This window comes from Erpetoichthys calabaricus, chromosome 5 (genome assembly GCF_900747795.2).
Source record: "Erpetoichthys calabaricus chromosome 5, fErpCal1.3, whole genome shotgun sequence".
Lineage (NCBI taxonomy): Eukaryota > Metazoa > Chordata > Cladistia > Polypteriformes > Polypteridae > Erpetoichthys > Erpetoichthys calabaricus.
Genome location: NC_041398.2, coordinates 236162430 through 236189847, shown reverse-complemented (window position 1 = coordinate 236189847; position 27418 = coordinate 236162430). Strand labels below are relative to the sequence as shown.

The 27418-nt window shown below is 41.6% G+C and overlaps 1 protein-coding gene across 2 annotated transcripts in view; it reads left to right on the top strand.

Moving 5' to 3' along the window:
• Positions 1-4832: 4832 nt before the first annotated feature.
• The window catches only part of gucy1a1 (guanylate cyclase 1 soluble subunit alpha 1), a 67681-nt gene continuing 45095 nt past the window's right edge, over positions 4833-27418 (top strand). Inside the window, exons 1-4 of one of the 2 annotated variants that reach the window (XM_028802672.2) lie at positions 4833-5449; positions 5785-5846; positions 26074-26162; positions 26245-26954. In XM_028802672.2, coding sequence (XP_028658505.2) covers positions 5204-5449; positions 5785-5846; positions 26074-26162; positions 26245-26954 — 1107 coding nt within the window. In that variant the 5' untranslated portion in view covers positions 4833-5203. The remainder of the gene's footprint in view (positions 5450-5784; positions 5847-26073; positions 26163-26244; positions 26955-27418) is intronic. The other variant, XM_028802671.2, reaches the window with a different exon arrangement.

Here is a 27418-nt window from a genome sequence, read left to right as displayed (position 1 = left end):
AATCGTGGGAAAGAGGGGTCCTTTCATCGGATTGGCTGGCCCAGCACTGTTTCAGCTGTGGAATGGCCAAATGGGGGAGGCAGCTTGATGGATGAGGTCTCCAGGAGTCTAAAATTATCTAAATCTTATTATGTGATATCATCTACTGTTAAATTCTGCTCCATACTTCTAAAAAATGTTTATTTTTTATTGAGGATTTGCTCTGTTCTGTGTATTGTATTGTATTGACCCCCTTCTTTTGACACCCACTGCACGCCCAACCTACCTGGAAAGGGGTCTCTCTTTGAACTGCCTTTTCTAAGGTTTCTTCCATTTTTTTGGGAGTTTTTTCTTGTCTTCGTAGAGAGTCAAGGCTGGGGCGCTGTCATGAGGCAGGGCTTGTTAAAGCCCATTGTGGCACTTCCTGTGTGATTTTGGGCTATACAAAAATAAACTGTATTGTATTGTAAACTGTATTGTTATTAAAACGTCGTTATTATTATTCATGTTCAATAAAGGCTGGCTGGTTGCGTCGCAAGCTATTAAGGCTCCTTGGTCGGTCTGAGTGCGCATGTATGGTGAGTGTTGAATGCACATGCACCAATGCTGAGAAAAAAATAGGCCTTTTTTGCGCTGCAGTATCAGGCCCAATTTCATCTTAATCCAGCCCTGCATGTGTGACTATATAGATACTGTATGTAGCTAGAGATCCACAAAAGGAGAGCATACTAGTAACAGACACTTGGACTTGAACCAAGCATATGCAGGCTTAAAAAGAAGAATATCCAGCCATCCATCCATTTTCTAACCCGCTGAATCCGAACACAGGGTCACGGGGGTCTGCTGGAGCCAATCCCAGCCAACACAGGGCACAAGGCAGGAACCAATCCTGGGCAGGGTGCTAACCCACCACAGGACACACACAAACACACCCACACACCAAGCACACACTAGGGCCAATTGAGAATCGTCAATCCACCTAACCTGCATGTCTTTGGATTGTGGGAGGAAACCGGAGCACCCGGAGGAAACCCACGCAGACACGGGGAGAACATGCAAACTCCACACAGGGAGGACCCGGGAAGCGAACCCAGGTCTCCTAACTGCGAGGCAGCAGCGCTACCACTGTGCCACTGTGCCGCCCACAAGAAGAATATACAAATAATAAAAAGACTTTATGAGTAACGCCTTCCTAACCTCACCTTATTAACCCCCCCCCCCCCCTTTCAAACTACCCCTATACCAGTACCCTCATTTGCTCTGATGATAACACCTGATAGGTCAGGGGTGGCAAACTCCAGTCCTGGTGGGCCACAGTGGCTGCAGGTTTTCATTCAGACCCTTTTCCTAATCAGTGACCAGTTTTCACTGCTAATTAACTTCTTTTTCCCTTCATTTTAATAGCTATGTTTTTAAGGATTCAGTGCTCTGAATTGATTATTTTCCTCATTAAATGGCAGGCAAACAGAAATCAAATGTGAAACAAGTCAACAGTTGACCAGCTAAATTGGGGCTTCAAACTCCAACTAATTTCACTCCAACCAGTTTCTTACTGAGAAGCCAATTCTTGCTGTTAATTAAACTCATTATTTAATTCTATGGGTTGTTGCTGGTCTCATTTTGACACAGCAGACATTTCCATAACTGCTGATTTTCTGTTTTCTCTAAGAACATTATCAAAATATTTTGGGGACCTGACAGATCAACCTTACTGAGACCTTCACCTTTCCTCATTTTCAGATATTGCGTGATGGGCACAGGTCAGCTGGTCATGCGGCACCTTGTTTTGTGTCTCATTATTGTGTGGCAGCTAATTAAAGAAAAAGAAACAACTAAGAGGCCTAAATCAAGTTAATTAAAATTAAGGCAAAAGAAGTTAATTAGCAGCAAAAACTAATGAAGAAGATGGTTAGAATGAAAACCTGCAGCCACTGCGGCCCTCCAGGAGCTGGAGTTTGCCACCTCTGTGATAGGTTGTCGAAAGCTTAGGAATAAAAAAATATTTTAAGATATGTGACTTATTTTCTCCCTTTGTGGATATCTAGTTACCAATATGGAAAATGCAAAAATATACATCCACCTTCATAAAAGGACAAGTGTTTGTGTTTCTGTGTCTGTGCATGTCTCTGTCATTCCATCACAAACACTAACACTGCCTTTATGAATCCCATGCCAAATGGCATATAACAGAGACATATGCATTGCATTTGTCATTCCGACTAATGGCATATCACAAACATTTATAGTAAGGCATTTTATTACTACAAATGTTTGTTATGCACCATCTGTTGGAATGACAAATGCAATGCATTTTATTACTACATTACAAAATTAATTCCAATAGATGGTGCACTGCAAAAGTTAAAGCTGAGGTCTACATTAATTATTTCTACCCATCGTAGACGGGTAGCACTGCCACTCAGGTGAACTCAGGCGTTGTTTCTGTTTTTTTTGTGGCTATCCACACACCTGTTGCATGCTTATTCAAGACTAGCCATCCCCGTGGCTTCACCTGTGTAGTAGTGAAACAGGAGTATGAGGAGGGCCCCAACCAGCTCTCTACTCCTGACGTCACTCTTCCCCCTCCCCTCGGCCCGCAGCCTCTGTCTAGGATTAGCGTGAATATATCGCTCCTGGCAAGTGAAATATGATTCTTAGCGCAATAAGAGAAGTCGCAAAATCAACCGGAATGTTCAAGCAAATTATTAAAAAAAAGATCTAAATCCGTTAAGTAGTTCTCTCGTTCACTAACTAAGCGGAGTTAAGGTTATGCCGCATGAGTGAGGACGGCCCGACATGCCTCCTTGCAGCCTGACAAGTCTTTTTCGGAATTGCGCTACTAAATCGGTACCGCAAGTGAATTATGATACTTAGCACGATGAGATAGTCGCAAAATCAACAGACTGTTCAAGCAAGTTATAGGAAAAAAACTGATCTAAATGCGTTAAGCAGTTCTCTCCTGAAAGCGGACATACATACAAACGGGTCTAAAAAACTATACGAAATTTTGCGATTTAGAGAGCACCTATGGGCCAAGGGTAACCTACATTCCAAATATCATACGGCGAAAACCCAAAATCGGCCAAAGCGGGAAGTGTCCGGCCAAATCGGGAAATGGCCAATGTCCGATCTTTTCCTCGATTTCGGGATTTAGCCAGCCAGTTTGTGAAGTGGCATGAGCCGATCGGCCAAAACTGGAGCAAAAAAGGCACGAGCAGTGATTTATTGCGCATTTAGTAATGCAGTTGCATAGAGTGTAGCCTTGGCCACCGGTCGGTGATTGGGAAGATGCGACAGTTCGTAGTGATTTTTTCTTCTGTGCCTTTCGAATTCCAGTGCGAGCAGTTTCTCATGCAGAATGGAAAACTCACTTCTGAATATGCATCTTCGCACCTTGAGCGGACAGTCTTACATCAGCACATCGAATTTTAGTCAGGGAGTTCTCGCCACTTCGCAAAATGGCCGGCCAAAGTAGCATATACACTGGTCATTTCTAGTAATTCGGACTTTGGCCACGCCTCGCGGAACGGCCGGCCAATTCGGGAACTGGCAGAACTTTGGGTTTTGGCCGTAACATATACTGTATATAGATTAGGCGATTCCTAAACTTGAACACTACATGCTAGTTATTCCGTGGATCCTTCAAAACACCTGGAGGCTGGCACGGTCCAAACAATGGTTGAAGCCAAGGGGTCTCCCCCCGGATATACCTATATAGCAGTCCTAGAGAAAGCTGAGAGGAGAACGACTAGGTATGAGATCTAAGAATTATGAGGAGAGTTTGAAGGAGCTTCGGTTTACGCAAATGGAGATTACAAAGTGGTGTGATTGAAGTGTTTAAAATTAGTTTAAGTTAAGTTCAACAAGAACTCAGGGGCACAGTTGGGTACTCGTTAAGGGTAAATTTCACGCAAACATTAAGAAGTTTTCTTAACACAGAGAACCACAGACACTTGAAATAAGTGACCAAGGAGTTTGGTAGACAGTAGGACTTTAGGGACCTTCAGAACTTTACTAGGTGTTATTTTGGTGAAAATAAAAGTTTAGAATAGGCCAGGCCGTTGGGCTGATAGAGCAGTTCTTGTCAGTTTCTTTTTTTTCTAATGTTTAACTGTAAAATATCAAATTGTGTGTTGTTGTAGAGTTTTTAATATATTGCAGAGTGAAAAGAATTTACGAATCTCCCCTTTTTATTTTTATTAGCATGTTACCTCACTGTCCCCGCTTTCTTTTGGAATTGGGGTCGTACGTGGATGGTGAAATAGGTTTGTTAAGTAAGGTCGCGGGCGGCACGGTGGCGCAGTGGGTAGCGCTGCTGCCTCGCAGTTGGGAGACCTGGGGACCCGGGTTCACTTCCCGGGTCCTCCCTGCGTGGAGTTTGCATGTTCTCCCCGTGTCTGCGTGGGTTTCCTCCCACAGTCCAAAGACATGCAGGTTGGGTGGATTGGCGATTCTAAATTGGCCCTAGTGTGTGCTTGGTGTGTGGGTGTGTTTGTGTGTGTCCTGCGGTGGGTTGGCACCCTGCCCAGGATTGGTTCCTGCCTTGTGCCCTGTGTTGGCTGGGATTGGCTCCAGCAGACCCCGTGACCCTGTGTTCGGATTCAGCGGGTTGGATAATGGATGGATGGATGGAAGTAAGGTCGCTTAAAGGATGGATATTGTCGTTGTGATCGCGCAAAAAGAAGAAAATGAAAGGGTGCTTCTGCCTGGAAAGCAATCATCGAGAGTCCATCTTCTCATAATATTTCGGAAAAATAAAGTCCAAGTAATTGTGAACACTGCTCACGCCAAAGCTCTTAACCCCTTTTAAACCCCTGCTGCCTTAAATGGTGAATTAAATAGTAGCCATGTAAACGGTGATTGGTCAGAGGGATTTTAGCTCTCGTTTTCTATTGGGCGCGTTATTTATAATTTTTTAAACCGATTTGCACACCAGTTCAGTATTCATTTTGCAGTCTTTCGGGTTTCTCACGTGAAGAAAACAGAAAGAGAGAGAGAGCGAGAGAGCAAGAAAGAGAGAGGGGGAAAGAGAGAGAGAGAGAGAGAGCGGGAAGGCAGAGCTGTCAAGAGGCAGCGCCAGTGACTACGGCGGCGACGGCGGCAGCAGCTGCGGAGGGATGCTCCGGTCCGGAGGTTCGGGTGCCCGCTTTCGAGCAGAACCTCTCTGAAGAAGCAACACGTACTGTAGAGCGGCTTTACACAAAAGCGATTCACACGTTTCAGGATGTTCTGTGCGAAACTCAAGGAGCTCAAAATTACCGGAGAGTGTCCGTTTTCTATGCTGGCGCAAAATGAGGAGCCAGGTGAATTCGAGGAAAGCGCCGAAACAAATCTTCCCGATGCCGCTGAGCCCGTCTCCAAAGAAGTCTTTGCCACCGAACCGAGCCTCGGACCGCTGCGTAAAACGAGCCGGAGCAAAGTTAACCTGCACAGCCTGGGGGAGAGCGTCCGCAAATTAGTGTACCCAGAGGTAAAATAAATGAATGTGTTGGTGCTGCAGAAGTACGTCAGTTTCGTCCATGCCAAACGTTTCATTCATTGACAAGATTGCCCTTTAAACCTGACCCTGCATGATTAGTCGAAGGTCTCATTGAACTCAAGTTGATGTTTTATTTTTATTTTTTTGCAAAATGTACATTGTGTAATAAAAGTGATTGTGCTTTTTAAACAGCTGCAACATTATTAGTAATAAATATATGAGATTTGTAATGCTGCGCTTATATTATGTTTAGTTTTATCACATGTAATAAATGCCCACCATTACCCTTTCCAGTTGTAAAAGCTGTGCCCTTTTGTCATTTCCAGTTCCACAGGCTGAACGTTGCCTTTTGCAGAATAATCCGACAGCACAAAACAGAGTCAGTATGGTAAGGCATCTTTCATGATATTTACATGACATTTGTAAAAGTAAATATTTTCTGTCATCAGTAAAAAATAATGAAGAGTGTGTGGATGGGCTTGGCACAAGCCAGCTTTGCCAGAACAGGTTTTTCAAGTCAGTGAGACTGCTGTGATCAGGTATACCAAATGTTTGCACGTTCCTTGCATTCTAATTAATAAAACAATGAAAAAGAATGGTAAAATGTTGAAATTAAAAATATAATCATGTTCATTTCATTTTATTTTCTAAACAAGAGAAAGCTGCCTGAGAAAGCATTGCAAGTTATTTTACAATTCTATAGATTCAGATATGCTATGGTGATTGTATTTTAATGATGTGATCCTAAGAATTCTCTGTGATGAATGTAAACTTATAAAGGAAAAAAAAAATCTAAAGGTTATTCCCACATTGAAAATAAAAAAAGGATGAGAAACACATTTTGGCTCCTGAATGAAGGCTGAATAGCCGAAAAATGTCTCTCACCCTATTTACCTTTTTTTTTCACAGTGATGCAGCCCTTCTCTAATTCTAATTTAAACAGATAGATAGATAGATAGATAGATAGATAGATAGATAGATAGATAGATAGATAGATAGATAGATAGATAGATAGATAGATAGATAGATAGATAGATAGATAGATAGATAGATAGATAGATAGATAGATACTTTATTAATCCCAAGGGGAAATTCACATACTCCAGCAGCACCTTACTGATACAAAAAACAATATTAAATGTGCTGCCTTATTGCCATTTGTTAATATGTGTGTGTTTGTAGGCGACGAGACAGTCAAAATCTAATAAGTCAGGTAGCCTAACACAAAACTCTCAAACCCACGAAATCTAATTTGGGATTGCAAGGGGATGGAGCACACCCTAATAACACAATGCTCAAGTGTGGTGTAGTGGATAAAGCATGGAGGTTGTGGGTTCAGATCCGGACACTGTGTGACCACGAGCAAGTTGGGCTGGACAAAGCATCAGCCAAACAAGTACATGAAAGTCAGGAAACAGTCTGCATTGTTCAGTCTTCACTTTATACAAATATTGATCTGTCTTTACCTATACCAGTTCGGGCCAACTCTGATTGTGGAGAGCCACAGTGGCTTGAGGTTTTCATTCTGTTTTCTTAATTAGCAACTAGAGTTTGGTACTAATTAACTTTATTTAATTTATTTGCTATTTAAGCCTCAGACCCTTAAAATCAGGACTGAACAATGTCGGTCCTGGAGGGCCGCAATGGCTGCAGGTTTTCATTCTGTTTTCTTAATTAGTGACTAGTTTTTGCTATTAATTAACTTAATTTAATTTATTTGCTATTGAAGACTCAGACCCTTTAAATCAGGGGTCCCCAAATCCAGTCCTGGAGGTCCGCAATGGCTGCAGGTTTTCATTCTGTTTTCTTAATTAGTGACTAGATTTTGATACTAATTAACTTTATTTAATTTATTTGCTATTTAACCCTCAGACCCTTAAAATCAGGGCTGAACAACCTCGGTCCTGGAGGGCCGCAAAGGCTTTAGGTTTTTATTCTAACTGTTATCTTAATTAGTGACCAGATTATGTTACTAATTAACTTCATTTAATTTATTTGCTATTTAAGACTCAGACCCTTTAAATCAAAGCTGAGCAATGTTAGTCCTGGAGGGCCGCTGTGGCTTCAGGTTTTCAGTTTGTTTTCTTAATTAGTGACTAGAGTTTGGTACTAATTAACTTTATTTAATTTATTTGCTATTTAAGCCTCAGACCCTTAAAATCAGGGCTGAACAACGTCGGTCCTGGAGGGCCACAGTGGCTTCAGGTTTTCATTCTAACTTAATTAGTGACTAGTTTTTGCTATTAATTAACTTAATTTAATTTATTTGCTATTGAAGACTCAGACCCTTTAAATCAGGGGTCCCCAAATTCAGTCCTGGAGGGCCGCAATGGTTGCAGGTTTTCATTCTCTTTTCTTAATTAGTGACTAGAGTTTGGTACTAATTAACTTTATTTAATTTATTTGCTATTTAAGCCTTCGATCCTTAAAATCAGGGCTGAACAACGTCGGTCCTGGAGGGCCGCAGTGGCTTCAGGTTTTCATTCTAACTTAATTAGTGACTAGTTTTTGCTATTAATTAACTTAATTTAATTTATTTGCTATTTAAGACTCAGACCCTTTAAATCAAGGCTGAGCAATGTTAGTCCTTAGTCCGCTGTGGCTTCAAGTTTTCATTCTGTTTTCTTAATTAGTGACTAGATTTTGATACTAATTAGCTTTATTTAATTTATTTGCTATTTAAGATTCAGACTCTTTAAATCAGGGGTCCCCAAATCCAGTCCTGGAGGCAGGTTTTCATTCTATTTTCTTAATTAGTGTCCTGTTTTTGCTCCTAAACTGGCCTTTATCTCAGCCATATGGTGCACCTCAGAGAAGAACTGATTAAAAACCATTCTAAACATGTGTGATCTTTCACGTTTAATTTTTTTAGAACTAATCTCACCCAGCCACCAACTGTGCACTGCAACTGTCAGGTATGTATTACAACAGGGGTCCCCAAATCCAGTCCTGGAGGGCCGCAGTGGCTGCAGGTTGTCATTCTAACCCTTTTCTTAATTAGTGGCTTGTTTTTGCTGCTAATTAACTTCTTTTGAATTTATTTTAATTGACTTGCTCTTGAAGACTCAGACCCCTCATTTGTTTCTTTTTCCTTAATTAGCAGCCAAACAATAATGAGATACAAAATGAGTCAAAACAGGACCAGCAAACTGTGATACGATATCCATCCACCCATTATCCAACCCGCTATATCCTAACTACAGGGTCACAGGGGTCTGCTGGAGCCAATCCCAGCCAACACAGGGCACAAGGCAGGAAACAAACCCCGGGCAGGGCGCCAGCCCACCGCAGGGCACACACACACACACATATCAAGCACACACTAGGGCAGGGGTGGGCAAAATCATTCCTGGAGGGCCGCAGTGGCTGCATGTTTTTGCTCCAACCCAATTGCTTAATAAGAAGCACTTATTGCTCTAGAAACACTTCTGCTTCATTTTGGTTGTCTCCCGCATTAAGATTTTGTACCCTTATTGCTTATTTAAGTCTTAAACAGCTGCATTCTCAGTTTTTAATTGCTCCTTATTAGCAATAAGATGCAAATGACCAGCAGTTATCCATTTTGCTTGTTACCCTTTACACCTGTGTGTATTTATCGTGCACTATTTGGTTTAATTAAATACTTGGAAGGAAAGAGGAGAGAAAAAAGTGAAGGACTGACAATTACCCATCCGTTTTACACTTCAAAGTATTTGGATGATATCCTTAGAATGGAAAACAAAATCTAGGATATGAGAATGACTTGACATAGCAGAGTTAAAGCACTAACAAGCCATGAAATGTAATTATTGGCAAGGATTGTTTTCTAATTAAGCAACTGGGTTGGAACAAAAACCCGCGGCCACTGCGGCCCTCCAGGAATGACTTTTCCCGCCCCTGCACTAGGGACAATTTAGAATCGCCAATGCACCTAACCTGCATGTCTTGGACTGTGGGAGGAAACCCACGCAGACACGGGGAGAACATGCAAACTCCATTCATCTAACCTAGGTCTCCTAACTGCGAGGCAGCAGCGCTACCACTGTGCCACCATGCCACCCATCATACAATATCTATATCAATAAAGAAAGGTGAAGGTCTCAGGAATGCTGATCTGCTCTTAGAAAAGAGAAAATCCACAATTTTGGAAATGCCTGCTATTGCACAATGAGAGCAGCAACAAGCCACGGAATTAAAGAACGAGTTTAATTAATAACAAGAATCAGTGCCTAATTGAGCAACTGTTTGGAGTGAAATTGGTTGAAGTTTGAGGCCCTGACTTAGTTGGTCTTCTGTTGGCTCACTCATTTCACATTTCATTTCTGTTTGGGTGCCATTTAAGGAAAGAAATGAATCAATTCAGAGGAACGGTGAAGAAATTTAGGGAAACATTTCTGAAAAAGCAAGTCAATTAAAATTAATTCAGAAGAAGTTAATTAGCAGCAAAAACAGATCACTAATTAAGAAAAGGGTTAGAATGAAAACCTGCAGCCACTGCGGCCCTCCAGGACTGGAGTTGGGCACCCCTGCTTTAAATCAGGGTTGAGCAATGATTGTCCTGGAGGGCCGCAGAGGCTTCAGGTTTTCATTCTAACTATTTTCTTAATTAGTGACCAGTTTTTGCTACTAATTAACTTCATTTAATTTATTTGTTATTTAAGACACAGACCCTGCCTCTGCGGTCAGTTCAGATTTTCCTGCTTAAGTTTTCTTGGGAATGTCTTGTTCATTCTCACCTGAATCAGATCGTAGGCCCAACATTTTCTGGATGGTTTGGGTGACTCATTTTCCCAACACATTACTGTATTATTTACCATTTTCTCAAAGATTTAATAACCACATTACCCTGTAAAAGTCAAAATCTGCAATTTTTCTGAACAACAAATCTTGTTCTCTGCGATATTTTATTATGAAGCACTGAAACTCCATTTCTTTTTTAAAGTGTCAAAGTTTTATGTTATAAAAAATATTTAAACAAGAAAAGGGTACAATATGTTGTTTGCAAAAAGCACTCAAGCCATGTGTTTACATCAGAGCTGAGCAGCGTTGGTCCTGGAGGGCCGCAGTGGCGTCAGGTTTTTGTTCCAACCCCATTGCTCCGTGAGAAATCATTTACTGCTGACGACGTAGTTATTGCTCAAGTGGCATTTTTCTGCTTCATGTTACTTGTCTCGCTTGTTAAGATTTTGAACCCTCAATTCCTTATTTTACTCCTAAACAGCTGTATTCATTGTTTTAACTGCTCCTTATTAGCAGTAAGATGCCAATAACAAAGGAACCAGCAGTTCTCCATCTTGCTTGTCTCCATTTCCACTTGTGTGTATTCATCACAGGCGGCACGGTGGCGCAGTGGGTAGCGCTGCTGCCTCGCAGTTTGGAGACCCGGGTTCGCTTTCCAGGTGGAGTTATCTCCTCCCTGCATGGAGTTTGCATGTTGTCCCCGTATCTGATTGGGTTTCCTCCCACAGTCCAAAGACATGCAGGTTAGGTACATTGGCGATCCTAAATTGTGCTTGGTGTGTGCCCTGCGGTGGGCTGGCGCCCTGCCCAGGGTTTGTTTCCTGCCTTGTGCCCTGTGTTGGCTGGGATTGGCTCCAGCAGATCCCCGTGACCCTGTAGTTAGGATATAGTGGGTTGGATAATGGATGAATGTATTCATCACTCACTATTTGGTTTAATGAAGTACTCAGAAGGAAACTGAAGAGAAAGTGAAGAACTGAAAATTACTCATCCGTTTTAGGCTTCAGATCACTTGGGTGATACGTGTATCATTAGAAAGGACAAAAAAATGTATGATTTAAGAATGAACTGGCATGGTAGAGTTAAAACATGAACAAGCCATAAAATTAAATAAGATCTGCTATCAGTGAGGATTGGCTTCAAATTAAGAAACTGGGATTGGAACAAGGGCAGCATGGAGGCACAGTGGTAACGCTTCTGCCTCACAATTAGGAGACCCGGGTTCGCTTCCCGGGTCCTCCCTGCGTGGAGTTTGCATGTTCTCCATCGTGTCTGCATGGGTTTCCTCCCACAGTCCAAAGACATGCAGGTTAGGTGCATTGGTGATCCTAAATTGTCCCGTGTGTGTGCTTGATGTGTGGGTGTGTGTGCCCTGCGGTGGGCTGGCTCCCTGCCCGGGGTTTGTTCCTGCCTTGCGCCCTGTGCAGGCTGGGATTAGCTCCAGCAGACCCCCGTGACCCTGTGTTAGGATATAGCGGGTTGGGTAATGGATGGATGGATGGATTGGAACAAAAACTGCAGACACTGCAGCCCTCCAGGATCAGAGTTGGCCACCCAGGAGTCCTCAAACTCAGTCCTGGGGACCCTCTGAGGCTGCAGGCTTTTGATAGATAGATAGATAGATAGATAGATAGATAGATAGATAGATAGATAGATAGATAGATAGATAGATAGATAGATAGATAGATAGATAGATAGATAGATACTTTAATTAATCCCAAGGGGAAATTCACAATTTTTTGTTCCCACCAGATTCCCAATCAGTGATAATAAATGATCTCATTTAATTAGCTGGTCATTTTTTTTTCTTCTCTTATTCTACATTCAGAAAAGCACAATAGTGTGATTTTTTATATTTATTAAACATTTAGATGTATTTCTATTTTTTCAATATCTTTAAACGCTCGACTCATTTTTTTCTATTATTTCTGAACTTCTGTGTAGTTTGCTTCTTTCATTGTATCCTAATAATGACAATTAGAAAGAAACAGAGCAGAGAAACCTGGGAGAACAACACTGAATCATGAAGGGCTGCAACTACTTTGAGCCACTAATTAGAGATAGATAGATAGATACCATTTAATTAGTAAGTAATGGATTATATAACCAGAAAACCTGCAAAAGAACAATGAAAATCAGGATGAAAATAGTGTTTAAAAGTAAAAAAAAATTCATTTTCCATTTAACTGCTTAAACTTTTAATAAAAATTTACTAAATTTAGTTATATAATTTTTACATTGAATCCAAAACACAGAAACTGGGTAATGACAGATCACTTCATTAGGCTAGCAGTCGAATTAAAAAGAGAAGTAACTTGGATTAAAAACCAGCAGCCCCAGGGGGTCCCCAGGACCAAGATTGCGAACCACCGATCTACACAGTGACTTTAATATATTTCATGTAGTGCCTCCATCCTGGAATGCCATTTCAAGGTTGCAGTGTGTGATCAAATGCATTCCTTTCACATCATATCCATCCATCTGTCCATTTTTCAGATCCACCTTAAATCAGATTCACTATGATTATAAAGTGGATTCAGAAAGTTTTCGGACCCCTTCACTATCTGCACATTTTCATGCGTTCCAGATTTCATTTTCAAAATGGGTAATTTTGCCATTTTTTTTGCCCTACACCTAATAAACCCTGATGGCAAATGTGTTTTCAGAAAGATTTGCAAATTTCTTAAAAATTGAAAAACTGAAATCTCTCCTTCATAGAAGTTTTCAGACCCTTTTTTCTGGTACTCCAAATCCTGTTTGCTTTTATTGTCCTATCGAGAGCTTGACTGGAGTCCACCTCTGGCAAACTGAACTGATCAGACATCATCTGGAAAGGCACACATGCACTTGTGTATGGAACAGGGGAGGGCAAAGTCATTATTGGTGGGCCGCGGTGGCTGCAGGTTTTTGTTCCAACCCAATTGCTTAATAAGAAGCACTTATTTGATCAAGTGACACTTCTGCTTCATTTTAGTTGTCTCGCTCGTTAAGATTTTGAACCCTTTTTGCTTATTTTAGTCTTAAACAGCTGTGTTCTTGCTTTTTAACTGCTCCTTATTAGCAATACGAAGCAAATGACAAAAGAAAGCAGCAGTCCTCCATTTAGCGTGTTTCCATTTACACCCGGGTGTATTTATCAGGCATTATTTGGTTTAATTAAATACTTCAAAGAAAAGTGAAGTGAAAAAAGTGAAGGACAGAGAATTACTCATCCGTTTTAGACTTCAAATCGTTTGGATGATGAACTTTCCTTAGAAAGTTAAAGACAATCTCGGATATGAGAATGACTTGACATGAAGAGAGTTAAAGCACTGACAAGCCATGAAATTAAATAATTGACAAGGATTGTTTTTTTAATTAAGCAACTGGGTTGAAACAAAAACCTGCAGCCACTGAGGCCCTCCAGGACTGACTTTGCCCACCCTGGTATGGAAAAAAACCAAGCCATGAAGCCTAAGGATCTCTTTGTAGACCACGGTGATAAAATTGTGGTGAGGTACAGATCAGGGCAAGGGGATGAAACCATTTCTGAACCATTGAATCTTCCCAGGAGCACAGTGGCCTCCAGAATTCTGAATCAGAAGAGCTTTGGAACCATCAGGACTCTTCCTTTAGCTGGACATCAAACCGAGTAACCAGAAAAGAAGGGATTTGGTTAGGAAGGCAACCAAAATACCCAAAAGTCACTCTAACAGAGCTTTAGAAGTCCACTGCTGAGATGGGAGAACCAGTCTGAAGGGCAACCATCTCAACAGCACTCCATTAATCAGGCGTTTGTAATCGAGTAGCTAGATAGAAGAAAGTCTTAAGTAAACAGCATGTGATAGCTTGCTTGGACCCTGAGACCATGAGGACAACATTCTCTGGTCTAATGAGACACAAATTAAGCTTTTTGGCCAGAACTTCAAGGACCGTTTTTGGTGAAGACCAGGGACTGCTCATCACCTGTGTTGAAGCACGATGGTGGCAGCATCATGTTATGGGGGTGCTTCTCAGTAGCAGGGACAGAGAGACTGGTCAGAATTGAGGGAAGGATGTTGTGTTTAAGATGTTTGCCCCACGTATACAACTGGCAGGCACTGCGTGGTATACTGTATATTGTGTTCCATGTCTCTGATGCAGCCAAATACAAAGAGGTCCTTGAAGACAACCTGCTCCAGAGTGAATGTGACCTCAGCCCTCATTTTCAGCACGACAATGGGCTGAAATATACAGCCAAGACAATGCTGGGGTGGCTTTGAGACTGTCCTTGAGTGGTCAGCGCCAAAGCAAAGACTTAAACCCCATAGACCATCTGTGGAGAGGCCTGACGATGGCAATTCACAAATACTTCCCATCCAGTCTAATCGAGCTTCAAGGGATCTGCCTGGAACAGTGGGATAAATCCAGGTGTTGAAGGCTTGACGCTAGAATTTTTGCTAAAGGTGCATGTTCTGAATGCTTAAATGAATGAGAGATTTCAGTTTTTGATTTTTAATATGTTTACAAATCTTTCTGAAAACATGTTTTCACATAGTCAAGAATGTAAATTGATGGGCAAAAATGACAAATGTGTCCATTTAAAATTAAATCTACAACACTAGAAAGAGAACATAAAGTGACAAGGTCTCAGTACATTCATATGTTCACTATACATTAGCAGATTTATTGAGTGTTCATTGTACATAGTACAATGAAATTCTTACTGGCATATTTTTAATCAACCTGCAACCCATTGCCACTGTCTGCCACCATGATTAGTGAGCATTAGAGTTCTAATAAACATCTTCTGATGCCTTCACTTGGACTCATACCTGAAGTTATCAGGTATTTCAGATTTTTTCAAACTATCATTCGCCCTTTTCTTTTTCACGTAAATGGCCTCCTTGACTCCTCGCTCAAACCAGCGTTCCTCCCTGTCCAGGATGTGCACATCTTCATAATAAGAATACTTTGCATTTATATAGCACTTTTCTCACTACTCAAAGCACTCAGCAATTGCTGGTTAAGGGCCTTGCTCAAGAGCCCAACAGAGCAGAGTCCCTATTGGCATTTACGGGATTCGAACCGGCAACTTTCCGATTGCCAGTGCAGATTTCTACCCTCAGAGCCACCACTCCGCCTTTATCCCTGAAAGAGTGACCACTGTCCTGTAGATGTAAATAGACTGCGGAGTCCTGGCCTGACGAGGTAGCTCTTCTGTGTTGTGCCATCCGCTTCGCCAATGGTTGTTTGGTTTCCCCAATGTATGATTCACGCTAATCATCAACCGAGGAGGGGGCCTAAGGGTACATCTTTCAGCATCTTACAATGTGGTGATTGCAGCCATTCCCCAACTCTCTGTCAATGGTACTCATGGCCATTGATCAATAGACAATTTGCATATCATTGATCACACGGCCCATTGTTAGTCAATGGTGCTAGTTCGGTCATTAGGCCAAGGTACTGTTTATAAGGTTGGAGAAACCTGCAGTCAACTGAGACTGAGGAAGTCACTTGGATGAGTGATGAAACGTATCGGAAAAAGAAACTATGTCCAGATGAACAGAATCAACTTTCTAGAATTTCCTTACCTGGATTAGATAGATAGATAGATAGATAGATAGATAGATAGATAGATAGATAGATAGATAGATAGATAGATAGATAGATAGATAGATAGATAGATAGATAGATAGATAGATAGATAGATAGATAGATAGATAGATAGATAGATAGATAGATACTTTATTAATCCCAATGGGAAATTCACATTCTTCAGCAGCAGCATACTGATACAATAAATAATATTAAATTATCCATCCATCCATTGTCCAACCCGCTGAATCCGAACACAGGGTCACGGGGGTCTGCTGGAGCCAATCCCAGCCGACACAGGGCACAAGGCAGGAACCAATCCCGGGCAGGGTGCCAACCCACCGCAGGACACACACAAACACACCCACCCACACACCAAGCACACACTAGGGGCCAATTTAGAATCGCCAATCCACCTAACCTGCATGTCTTTGGACTGTGGGAGGAAACCGGAGCGCCCGGAGGAAACCCACGCAGACATTAAAGAATGATAATAATGCAGGTGAAAAACAGACAATAACTATGTATAATGTTAAATGTTAACGTTTACCCCCCCGGGTGGAATTAAAGAGTCGCATTGAGCATGCATAGAGACATATCATTCACACTTCTCCAGGTGACCCAGCTCATGCTGATTAATTAAGTAGGCCTCAGCCTGTGTCCAAGTGGCACGCTACACCCGTCTTTTGTCCTCTTTTCATCCAATGCCATCTCAAAGTTCTTTTTGCAGCCACCATGTTTCTGTTAAAGGCTCTTGCCCTGCTTGCCCTCTGGTGATGACAAAGATTCCTTACAGGCCTACCTCAAAATTTCTTACCTGAAAATTTTCAAAACACAGTTTACAACAATATCTAATTTTGAAGATTTTGGACAATTATTAAATTACAGTAATACGATGGGCATTCAAATATAAACAGGAATTTATGAGCTATGCTTTATTTATTGAATACAATGAAACGACTTACACACTCTTTTTCTATATAGTCTCCTGCCACTGCAATACACTTGTTCCAGTTCTCAAGAAGCTTTCTTAATCCCCGAAGAGTAGAAGTCTTCTGACTTCATGTTGACCCATTATTGCACAGCGTCAATAACCTCCTCATTCGGCTTGAATTTCTTCCCTCCTAAAAATTCCTTAAGTGGACCGATGAGATGATAGTCCCTCTCTGAATGACTTGTACTAATCATACACTCTAGACTGAGAGAGCGAGACACTCATCCCCAAACTGTTGTTTAAGTCTCAAATAAATCAGAGGTGGAATGACTCCTTCATTTGTCAAAAAATGAACAATAATGCGCTGCGCAACACTACTGTGTACCTCCTGCTCCGACATGTTCATTACATCTGACAGGAAGGGGGGAAAGAGCAGCTAGAACTACTAACGACAAGTTCATATACGTATGTGTGTGTTCGTCCAATGAGTCAGGTCTACCTTGCACAATTTATCAGAACAGAGCATGAAAATTCCTGTTTATAACTGAACACCCCTCGTAATTATGATTTATTGATTTATTGTACCGCTAACCATAGTAAACATACAATGATGACAGAAAAGGAAATCTTAATGTGTGCTTTTAAAAATATTATTAGAAGAGGTCAATCTTTTTCCACTGGACTGGCCAGTACACCAGAATATCATACAATTGTCAGTCAGTCAGTCATTGTCCAACCTGCTATATCCTATCACAGGGTCACGGGGGTCTGCTGGAGCCAATCCCAACCAACACAGGGCGCAAGGCAGAAAATAAACCCCGGGCAGGGTGCCAGCCAATCGCAGGCCACACACACACCAAGCACACACTAGGGACAATTTAGGATCACCAAATGCACATAACCTGCATGTCTTTGGACTGTGGGAGGAAACCGGAGCACCTGAAGGAAACCCACAAAGATACGGGGAGAACCTACAAACAAACCCAGGTCTCCTTACTGCGAGGCAACAGCGCTACCCACTGTGCCACCGTGCCGTCTCTTCATGCAATTGTTTGCCTTAAAAAGATTGCATTGTCCCTACTAAATAAAACAACTAAAGATAAAAACGCTGGCAGCTGTGAGGTGTCATTCTTGATTCTTCATTTATTTACATTCTTAACCCTCTTGGTTATGGGTCTGCATACTTTAGTTGTCGGTCAGGATACCTCAAGGCTTGTATTATGTGGCCCTGTTTTCTTTTAGGTGGATGATTCAAACCAAGATGGTAAAGCATGTAAAATGTTTTATTTCCTTACAGTTATATCCTCTACTAATGATTTTTAGGAATGCAAATGTGTGCATAATATAAATAGTTGTGGAAAAGTGGAGGTTGTGTTCACACGGCACCAGATAGCTACAGTAAATATGAGGCATCGAACAACAGTGCCAGTGTCTCATTTTTTTCCTTCCCCAATGTTCGCCCTCTTTCTCTTTCTCTTTCTGTCTCTTCTCGCTTCTTTTCTGTTTATCTCTCTCTGTATCTCTTTCTTTGAGAAAACAGTCAGATTCTCACTGGACAATAAAGATTTTGCCCCCTGAACACTTGTGCAAGTATCTTAAAGATTTTGGCGCTCTGGTCACAAATATTACCTTTAAATTTTCCTATCATGCAACATTTCATTTCAATCACCGATTTTGTGACTTCCTGACATATGGTAAGCACTGTTATCGGCAATGGTTTAAAATTAACTTGTGTTACATAAAGTCAGATTACGTTTTAGAGTAACATGATGCAATACTTATTTTATTCAAGTAAAATTACCCATGTTACTTAAAAAAAAATGGACATGTGTTGCTGCATTACTAATATAAGAGCCATTTGTTAGTTACGTAGTTAGGTTATGTTAAATTAATAGAAGTATTTTCTTGGTTATCTTAAAGCTAGCTGTGTGTGATCTTCAGGACAAAAACACAACCCAAAGACTCTCTAGCAGTCAGTTATACTCTATTTGTGAACCTGGAAAGGCGTCAGCTAACTCTTAAGAATCGCTCAGCGCTGAGGACGTGGACCCACCTGCGCTTGCTGCCCCACTGGCTTTCATAAGAAGATACTGGCGATACCGTATCTTACCCGTATCGCTGGCATATGAGTCTTATTAATCTTTGTCTCGAGACAATACCACTAGACAGACAATGTTTTTAGTGAAAACTTCAAGCCTTGCCCTTTGTTGCTGAGGTGTTTCACTTGCACGTTGCTGAGCCGCGGCGTTTGCTTCGCTTCAAAGTTGTGTCTCTTCATTTGTGTCATTAGCACGGTGTCATCGTTGCACAGCGGCGTTTGCTGCACATCAGGTCTTTTGTAGTGAGAACTGACATGCATACAGTTGTGATCAGAAGATTACTTAATATTACTTAATATTAAAATATTTGCTTCAATTTAAATGTTTAAAAACTAAATATTCTCCATTGTAGCAGAAATTTGTCACTGTCACCTTCTGGTAGAGGTTCATTGAGGGCTCGATCCCTAGTAAAGGATCAAAAATATCATATTTGGAATCACTAACTTTGAAATAGTCTGATATGATACCCCACATGCCTACAGTTGAATACGGTGAAGATACAGTGCATCCAGAAAGTATTCACAGCGCATCACTTTTTCCACATTTTCTTATGTTACAGCCTTATTCCAAAATGGATTAAATTCATTTTTTTCCTCAGAATTCTACACACAACACCCCATAATGAATACGTGAAAAACGTTTACTTGAGGTTTTTGCAAATTTATTAAAAATAAAAAAATTGAGAAAGCACATGTACATAAGTATTCACAGCCTTTGCCATGAGCTCAAAATTGAGCTCAGGTGCATCCTGTTTCCCCTGATCATCCTTGAGATGTTTCTGCAGCTTCATTGGAGTCCACCTGTGGTAAATTCAGTTGACTGGACATGATTTGGAAAAGCACACACCTGTCTATATAAGGACCCACAGTTGACAGTTCATGTCAGAGCACAAACCAAGCATGAAGTCAAAGGAAATGTCTGTAGACCCCGAGATAGGATTGTCTCGAGGCACAAATCTGGGGAAGGTTATAGAAAAATTTCTGCTGCTTTGAAGGTCCCAATGAGCACAGTGGCCTCCATCATCCGTAAGTGGAAGAAGTTCGAAACCACCAGGACTCTTCCTAGAGCTGGCCGGCCATCTAAACTGAGCGATCAGGGGAGAAGGGCCTTAGTCAGGGAGGTGACCAAGAACCCGATGGTCATTCTGTCAGAGTTCCAGAGGTCCTCTGTGGAGAGAGAAAAATCTTCCAGAAGGACAACCATCTCTGCAGCAATCCACCAATCAGGCCTGTATGGTAGAGTGGCCAGACGAAAGCCACTCCTTAGTAAAAGGCAGATGGCAGCCTGCCTGGAGTTTGCCAAAAGGCACCTGAAGGACTCTCAGACCATGAGAAAGAAAATTCTCTGGTCTGATGAGACAAAGATTGAACTCTTTGGTGTGAATGCCAGGCGTCACGTTTGGAGGAAACCTGGCACCATCCACCTACAGTGAAGCATGGTGGTGGCAGCATCATGCTGTAGGGATGTTTTTCAACGGCAGGGACTGGGAGACTAGTCAGGATAAAGGGAAAGATGACTGCAGCAATGTACAGAGACATCCTGGATGAAAACCTGCTCCAGAGCATCTTGACCTCAGACTGGGGTGACGGTTCATCTTTCAGCAGGACAACGACCCTAAGCACACAGCCAAGATATCAAAGGAGTGGCTTCAGGACAACTCTGTGAATGTCCTTGAGTGGCCCAGCCAGAGCCCAGACTTGAATCCGTTTGAACATCTCTGGAGAGATCTTAAAATGGCTGTGCACTGACACTTCCCATCCAACCTGATGGAGCTTGAGAGGTGCTGCAAAGAGGAATGGGCGAAACTGGCCAAGGATAGGTGTGCCAAGCTTGTGGCATCATATTCAACAAGACTTGAGGCTGGAATTGCTGCCAAAGGTGCATCGACAAAGTATTGAGCAAAGGCTGTGAATACTTATGGACATGGGATTTCTCAGTTTTTTTATTTTTAATAAATTTGCAAAAACCTCAAGTAAACTTTTTTCACGTTGTCATTATGAGGTGTTGTGTGTAGAATTCTGAGGAAAAAAATGAATTTAATCCACTTTGGAATAAGGCTGTAACATAACAAAATGTGGAAAAAGTGATGCGCTGTGAATACTTTCCGGATGCGCTGTACGGTATCGATAGCCAGTATCTTCTTATGAAAGGCAGTGGGGCAGCAAGCATTGGTGGGTCCAAGAGTTCTTAAGAGTTAGCTGACGCCTCTCCAAGTTCACGAATATAATAAAACTGACTGCTAGAGAGTGTTAAGGTTTTACTTTTGTCCTGAAGACCACATGCAGCTAGTTTTAACATAACCAAGAAAATACTTCTATTAATTTAACATAACCTAACTACATAATTTTTTTTTTTTTCACCTGTATTATTATCATTCTTTAATTTAATATTATTTATTGTATCAGTATGCTGCTGCTGAAGAATGTGAATTTCCCTTTGGGATTAATAAAGTATCTATCTATCTATCTATCTATCTATCTATCTATCTATCTATCTATCTATCTATCTATCTATCTATCTATCTATCTATCTATCTATCTATCTATCTATCTATCTATCTATCTATCTATCTATCTATCTATCTATCTATCTATCTATCTATCTATCTAACTAACAAACGGCTCTTACATTAGTAATGCAGTAATGCGTGTCCTTATTTTTAAGTAACATGGATACTTCCATCCATCCATTATCCAACCCGCTATATCCTAACTACAGGGTCACGGGGGTCTGCTGGATCCAATCCCAGCCAACACAGGGTGCAAGGCAGGAAACAAACCCCGGGCAGGGTGCCAGCACACCGCAGGGCACACACACACACTATGCACACACTAGGGACAATTTAGAATCGCCAATGCACCTAACCTGCATGTCTTTGGACTGTTGGAGGAAACCCATGCAGACCCGGGGAGAACATGCAAACTCCACGCAGGGAGGACCCGGGAAGCAAACCCAGGTCTCCTTACTGCGAAACAGCAGCTCTACCCACTGCGCCACCATGCTGCCCATGGGTATTTTTACTTGAATAAAATAAGTTAATAAGATAATGTTACTCTAAAAAGTAATCTGACTTTATGTAACACAAGTTAATTTTAACTCATTACCTGCAGCACTGCTTGCCATATATCAGGAAGTCACAAAGTAAGTGACTGAAATGAAATGTTGCATGACAGGAAAATTTAAAGGGGATATTTGTGATCAGAGAGCCAAAATCTTTAAGATACAGTGGAACCTCGGTTTGCGAGTAACTTGGTTTACAAGTGTTTTGCAAGACAAGCTAAAATTTTTAATAAATTTTGACTTGATAAACGAGTGAGGTCTTGCAATACGAGTAGTCTGTATACGCTTTGTCTGCTGAGCGTCATGTGATCACAACTGAGCTGATGGTTCTTCTCTCTCTCTCTCGCTGCGGGATTGTGGGCAGTCGTCTCCTATTCTCCGTCTGAGTCGGTGTGCCTCACTCATATAGACAACATCCGTACGAGTGTATACTGTTTACTACAGCATTGTGACTGTGCGTGTGTGTGTATGCTGTGACGTGACGTGTGGGTCCCCGTCTTGCACCCCAAAACACGAAGCTGAGTCTCAGTACTTTAGCGACACCAGCTTTATTCAGCTTGAAACAACAACAGCGCGGTTATTTATTGTAGCGGGATCTGCCACTCTCCTATACACAGACACGGCAGTCAGGCAGGGTCGTGGCCAAGTAATACTGTGCCCTGCATATTTATAATGTTCCTTGTTCCTTGTATCACCCATCGACGGCAGGCACTTATAGCATGTCTGCGATCTTTTCGGATTCGCTTTTATGGCGAACTGCTACAGCGCTGGGAGCCTGCGATTGCTTTGGGACGCTCTTCCGGGTGTCGTCCTGTTGGGTGGAATCCCACAAGAGTTTAGAAACTCACTCCCACCAGCCATGATCCTTTTCAAAGGTAAAGTGTAGGTTAATTTGTTTTATGTATTTTTACTTTATATTTTGTATTAATCATTTTTATATGAATAGTTTTGGGTTGGGGGTGGCACGGTGGCACAGTGGGTAGCACTGCTGCCTCGCAGTTGGGAGACCTGGGGACCTGGGTTCGCTTCCCGGGTCCTCTCTGCGTGGAGTTTGCATGTTCTCCCCGTGTCTGCGTGGGTTTCCTCCGGGTGCTCCGGTTTCCTCCCACAGTCCAAAGATATGCAGGTTAGGTGGATTGGCGATTCTAAATTGGCCCTAGTGTGTGGTGGGTGTGTTTGTGTGTGTCCTGCGGTGGGTTGGTACCCTGCCCGGGATTGGTTCCTGCCTTGTGCCATGTGTTGGCTGGGATTGGCTCCAGCAGAACCCCGTGACCCTGTGTTCGGATTCAGCGGGTTGGAAAATGGATGGATGGATGGATAGATAGTTTTGGGTTGTGGAACGAATCATCTGAGTTTCCATTATTTCTTATGGGGAAATTCACTTTGATATATGAGGGCTTTGGACTGCGAAAACGTTTCCGGAACGAATTATGCTCGCAAACCGAGGTTCCACTGTACTTGCAAAAGTGTACAGGGGGAAAAATCTTTATTGTACAGTGAGAATCTGACTGTGTTCTCAAATAGATAGATAGAGAGATAAACAGAAAACAAGCGAGAAGAGACAGAAAGAGGACGAACATTAGGGAAGGAAAAAAATGAGACACTTGGCACTGTTGTTCGATGCCTCACATTTAACTATCTGGTGCTGTGTGAACAGAACTTCGCACTTTTCCACAACTATTTATATTATGCACACATTTGCATTCTTAAAAATCATTAGTAGAGGATATAACTGTAAGGAAATAAAACATTTTACATGCTTTACCATCTTGATTTGAATCATCCACCTACAATTAAACAGGGCCACATAATACAAGCCTGACTGACAACTAAAGTATGTGTTCCCATAACCAAGAGGGTTAAGAATGTAAATAAATGAAGAATCAAAAATGACACCTCACAGCTGCCAGCATTTTTATCTTCAGTTGTTTTATTTAGCAGGGACAATGCAGTCTTTTTCAAGGCAAACAATTGCATGATATTCTGGTGTACTGGCCAGTCCAGTGGATAAAGATTAACCTCTTCTAAGAATATTTTTTAAATCACACATTAGGATTAGCTTTTCTGTCATCATTGTATGTTTACAATGGTTGGCGGTATAATAAGTTATAATTATTATTGTCATTTAATAATTGTCCAAAATCTTCAAAATTAAATATTGTTGTAAACTGTGTTTTGAAAATTTTCAGGTAAGAAATTTTGAGGTAGGCCTGTAAGGAATCTTTGTCATCACCAGGGAGCAAGCAGGGCAAGAGCCATTAACAGCAACATGGAGGCTGCAGAATGAACTTTGAGATGGCATTGGCTGAAAAGAGGACAAAAGACGGGTGTAGTGTGCCACTTGGACACAGGCTGAGGCTTACTTAATTAATCAGCCTCAGTCGCGTCACATAGAGGATGGCAAATAATAGTTTGAAAAGATCAGAAATACCTGATAACTTCAGGAGCTGTCACTGATGATGAGTCCAAGTGAAGGCATCAGAAGATGTTTATTAGAACTCTAATACTCACTAATCATGGAGGCATACAGTGACAACTTTCACTAAAAACATTGTGTATCTGGAGGTATTTTCTCGAAACAAAGATTAAAAGGACTCGTTTGCCAGCAATATGGCTGAGATATGGTATCGCCAGTATCTTCTTACGAAAGCCAGTGGGGCAGCAAGCACAGGTGGGTCCACATCCTCACCACTGGGTAATTCTTAAGAGTTAGCTGACGCCTCCCCAAGTTCACAAATAGAGTAAAACTGACTGGCTATTTATGATCAGTGATTCTGAATATTATGTTATTATGAGGGGGGTAAACATTAACATTATACAAAGTTATTGTCTGTCTGTATACCTGCATTGTTATCACTCTTTAATTTAATATTGTTTTTTTTGTATCAGTATGCTGCTGCTGGAGTATGTGAATTTCCCCTTGGGATTAATAAAGTATCTATCTATCTATCTATCTATCTATCTATCTATCTATCTATCTATCTATCTATCTATCTATCTATCTATCTATCTATCTATCTATCTATCTATCTGTCTGTCTGTCTGTCTGTCTGTCTGTCTGTCTGTCTGTCTGTCTGTCTGTCTGTCTGTCTATCTATCTATCTATCTATCTATCTATCTATCTATCTATCTATCTATCTGTCTATCTATCTATCTCATTTTACATTTTTTTATATTTTAAGGTTAGTTTTCGTTATTCTGCTCAATGTGGCCCATGTTATTATTAATTACAAATAAATGAAATGATCTGTGACTTGAATAGTGTTTAGCTCTGCTGCTTCATGGCTCTAGGTTCCTGTGTTCAAATCTTGCCCCCCGCTGTTGTCTGAGAAGAGTTTACACATTCTCCCCGTTGTCTGTTTGGGCTTTCCTCTGGTGCTCTTGCTTTTCTACCACATCCCCAAAGATGGGCCTACTAGGTCATTTCCAACATTGACCTTAGGCAAATGAGTTTGAGTGCAGGTGACTGCATGAGTGGGATGCCTGATGGAATGGCGCCTGGCATCAGGGCTAGGTCTTGTCTTGCACCTGATGTTGCTCTCCCATGATCCAGATCTGGTTTCACAGTATTTTCAACAGCTCCATGCATTATACTGTACCTATATGATGTTGGGCTGACGTTGATTTTCCTTGGCATGCTGCATGATTCAAATTTGTTGGCCAGTGTCACGTTGTTTCCAAAGAGACAATATCGTGGCATTTTCACCCCAACTACCCCAGCCAGGACAGAACCAGAGTGAAGGCCTATGCGCATCTGTTGAGGAAACAGATTTGGATATAAGTCTTTTAGCACGTCAGATTTACTTACCTGGTTCTTGCTCCGGTATTGGGTTGATGTAAAAGTAAAATCTGTTGGAGACAATCAGTGTGATCTCATGGCTAAGGCTGCTGGTTCATTGGCTGTCTCAGAATAACAGCCTGACCCTGAGTAGATCACTTGTGGTTAAACATATCTACTCTACTCTACGCTTTTTGATCCTTTACTAGGGATCGTGCCCTCTATGGACCTCTATGAGAGGATGACAGTGACAAAATTCTGCTTCAATTGAGAATATTTATTTTTTAAACATTTAAGTTGAAGTAAATATTTTAATATTTCAAACTGTTCTTGTACCTCATGAAGTAAACCATTACATTTCTTACAAACACCTCGAATATGGGAGGCTTAATGCTAATTCTGACTTGTTCTGATTTCTTTCCATTATTTCTTTAGCGCAGTATAATCATGCAGTTGTGTTTTTCTGTAGCTCTGGAGACTTGTATCTGGATGCTCACAGAACTGTGGAAGATTCAGAAAGTTTTATAAAAGTGATGAAGAGTTTCTCAGAAAAATCAGGTAAAGCCAATGTGTGATTACTTCCAGTAAATTGAACGTGTTTTTGAAAACTGTGATCTTTCTAGTTTTAATCTATTTCTAGGAATTCCAATGAACACCTTAAAAATTTCCCTTGGGGAAGAGCTCTTCAAAATCTGCTATGAAGAAGATCAGCATATCTTAGACGCGATTGGGGGGACGTTGAACGACTTCTTGAACAGCTTCAACGAGCTTCTGAAACAAAGCAGCTGCCATCAGGCTTGTAAGGGGGACATGGAGAATGAAGCCTCCGTCCTCTGTATGGAGAAGGAGCCTGGCTTTCTGACCGTCTACTATTTCCATCCAAGAAAGACAACCGAATTATTCTTTGCTGGGATTATCAAAGCAGCAGCTGTCACGTTATACCAGACTGAAGTGGACATCACGGTGCAGCACTTAAGCCTCAACGAAAGAGTTCAAGATTTCCATCAGCAGCCATATCTGCTCTATAATGTCATCCTGAACAGCAGCAACGTGTTAGCTCTCAGCCCACTGAAGGCCCACTCAGGGTTAGAAATCCCCGTGGCCTTCTTTTGTCGGACATTTCCCTTTCACATCTTGTTTGATGAGGATATGACCCTACTGCAAATTGGCAATGGCTTCCGGAAGCGGCTGATTCGAAAAGATGTTCAGAGAAAGCCCACCTTTGAGGAGTACTTTGTCATCTTGTCTCCGGGAATCAGAAGTACTTTCCAAGGCATTTTAACCATGCTGAATACCCTCTTCATTTTGAGGATAAAGCAAGCTGCCAGCGATTTTGATGGTGCGCCTCAGGTAATCAAACCTACAGCAGTTTGTGAAAGTTATATTATACCAAAAAATAAATAAATAAAATCAATATTTAAGTAAAGGATACCTGGGTTCGCTTACCGGGTCTTCCCTGTGTGGAGTTTGCATGTTCTCCCCGTGTTTGCATGGGTTTCTCTCCGGGTGCTCCGGTTTCCTCCCAAAGTCCAAAGACATGCAGGTTAGGTGCTTTGATGATCCTAAATTGTCCCTACTGTGTGCTTGGTGTGTGTGTCTGTGCCCTGTGGTGGGCTGGCGCTCTGCCCGGGGTTTGTTCCTGCCTTGCAATCCTGTGTTGGCTGGGATTGGCTCCAGCAGACCCCCGTGACCCTGTGTTCGTATATAGTGGGTTGGATAATGACTGACTGACTGAATATTTAAGTAATGGTTAATGAATGTAATGATACACGGTGGATTCAGAAAGTATTCAGACCCCTTCACTTTCCACACAC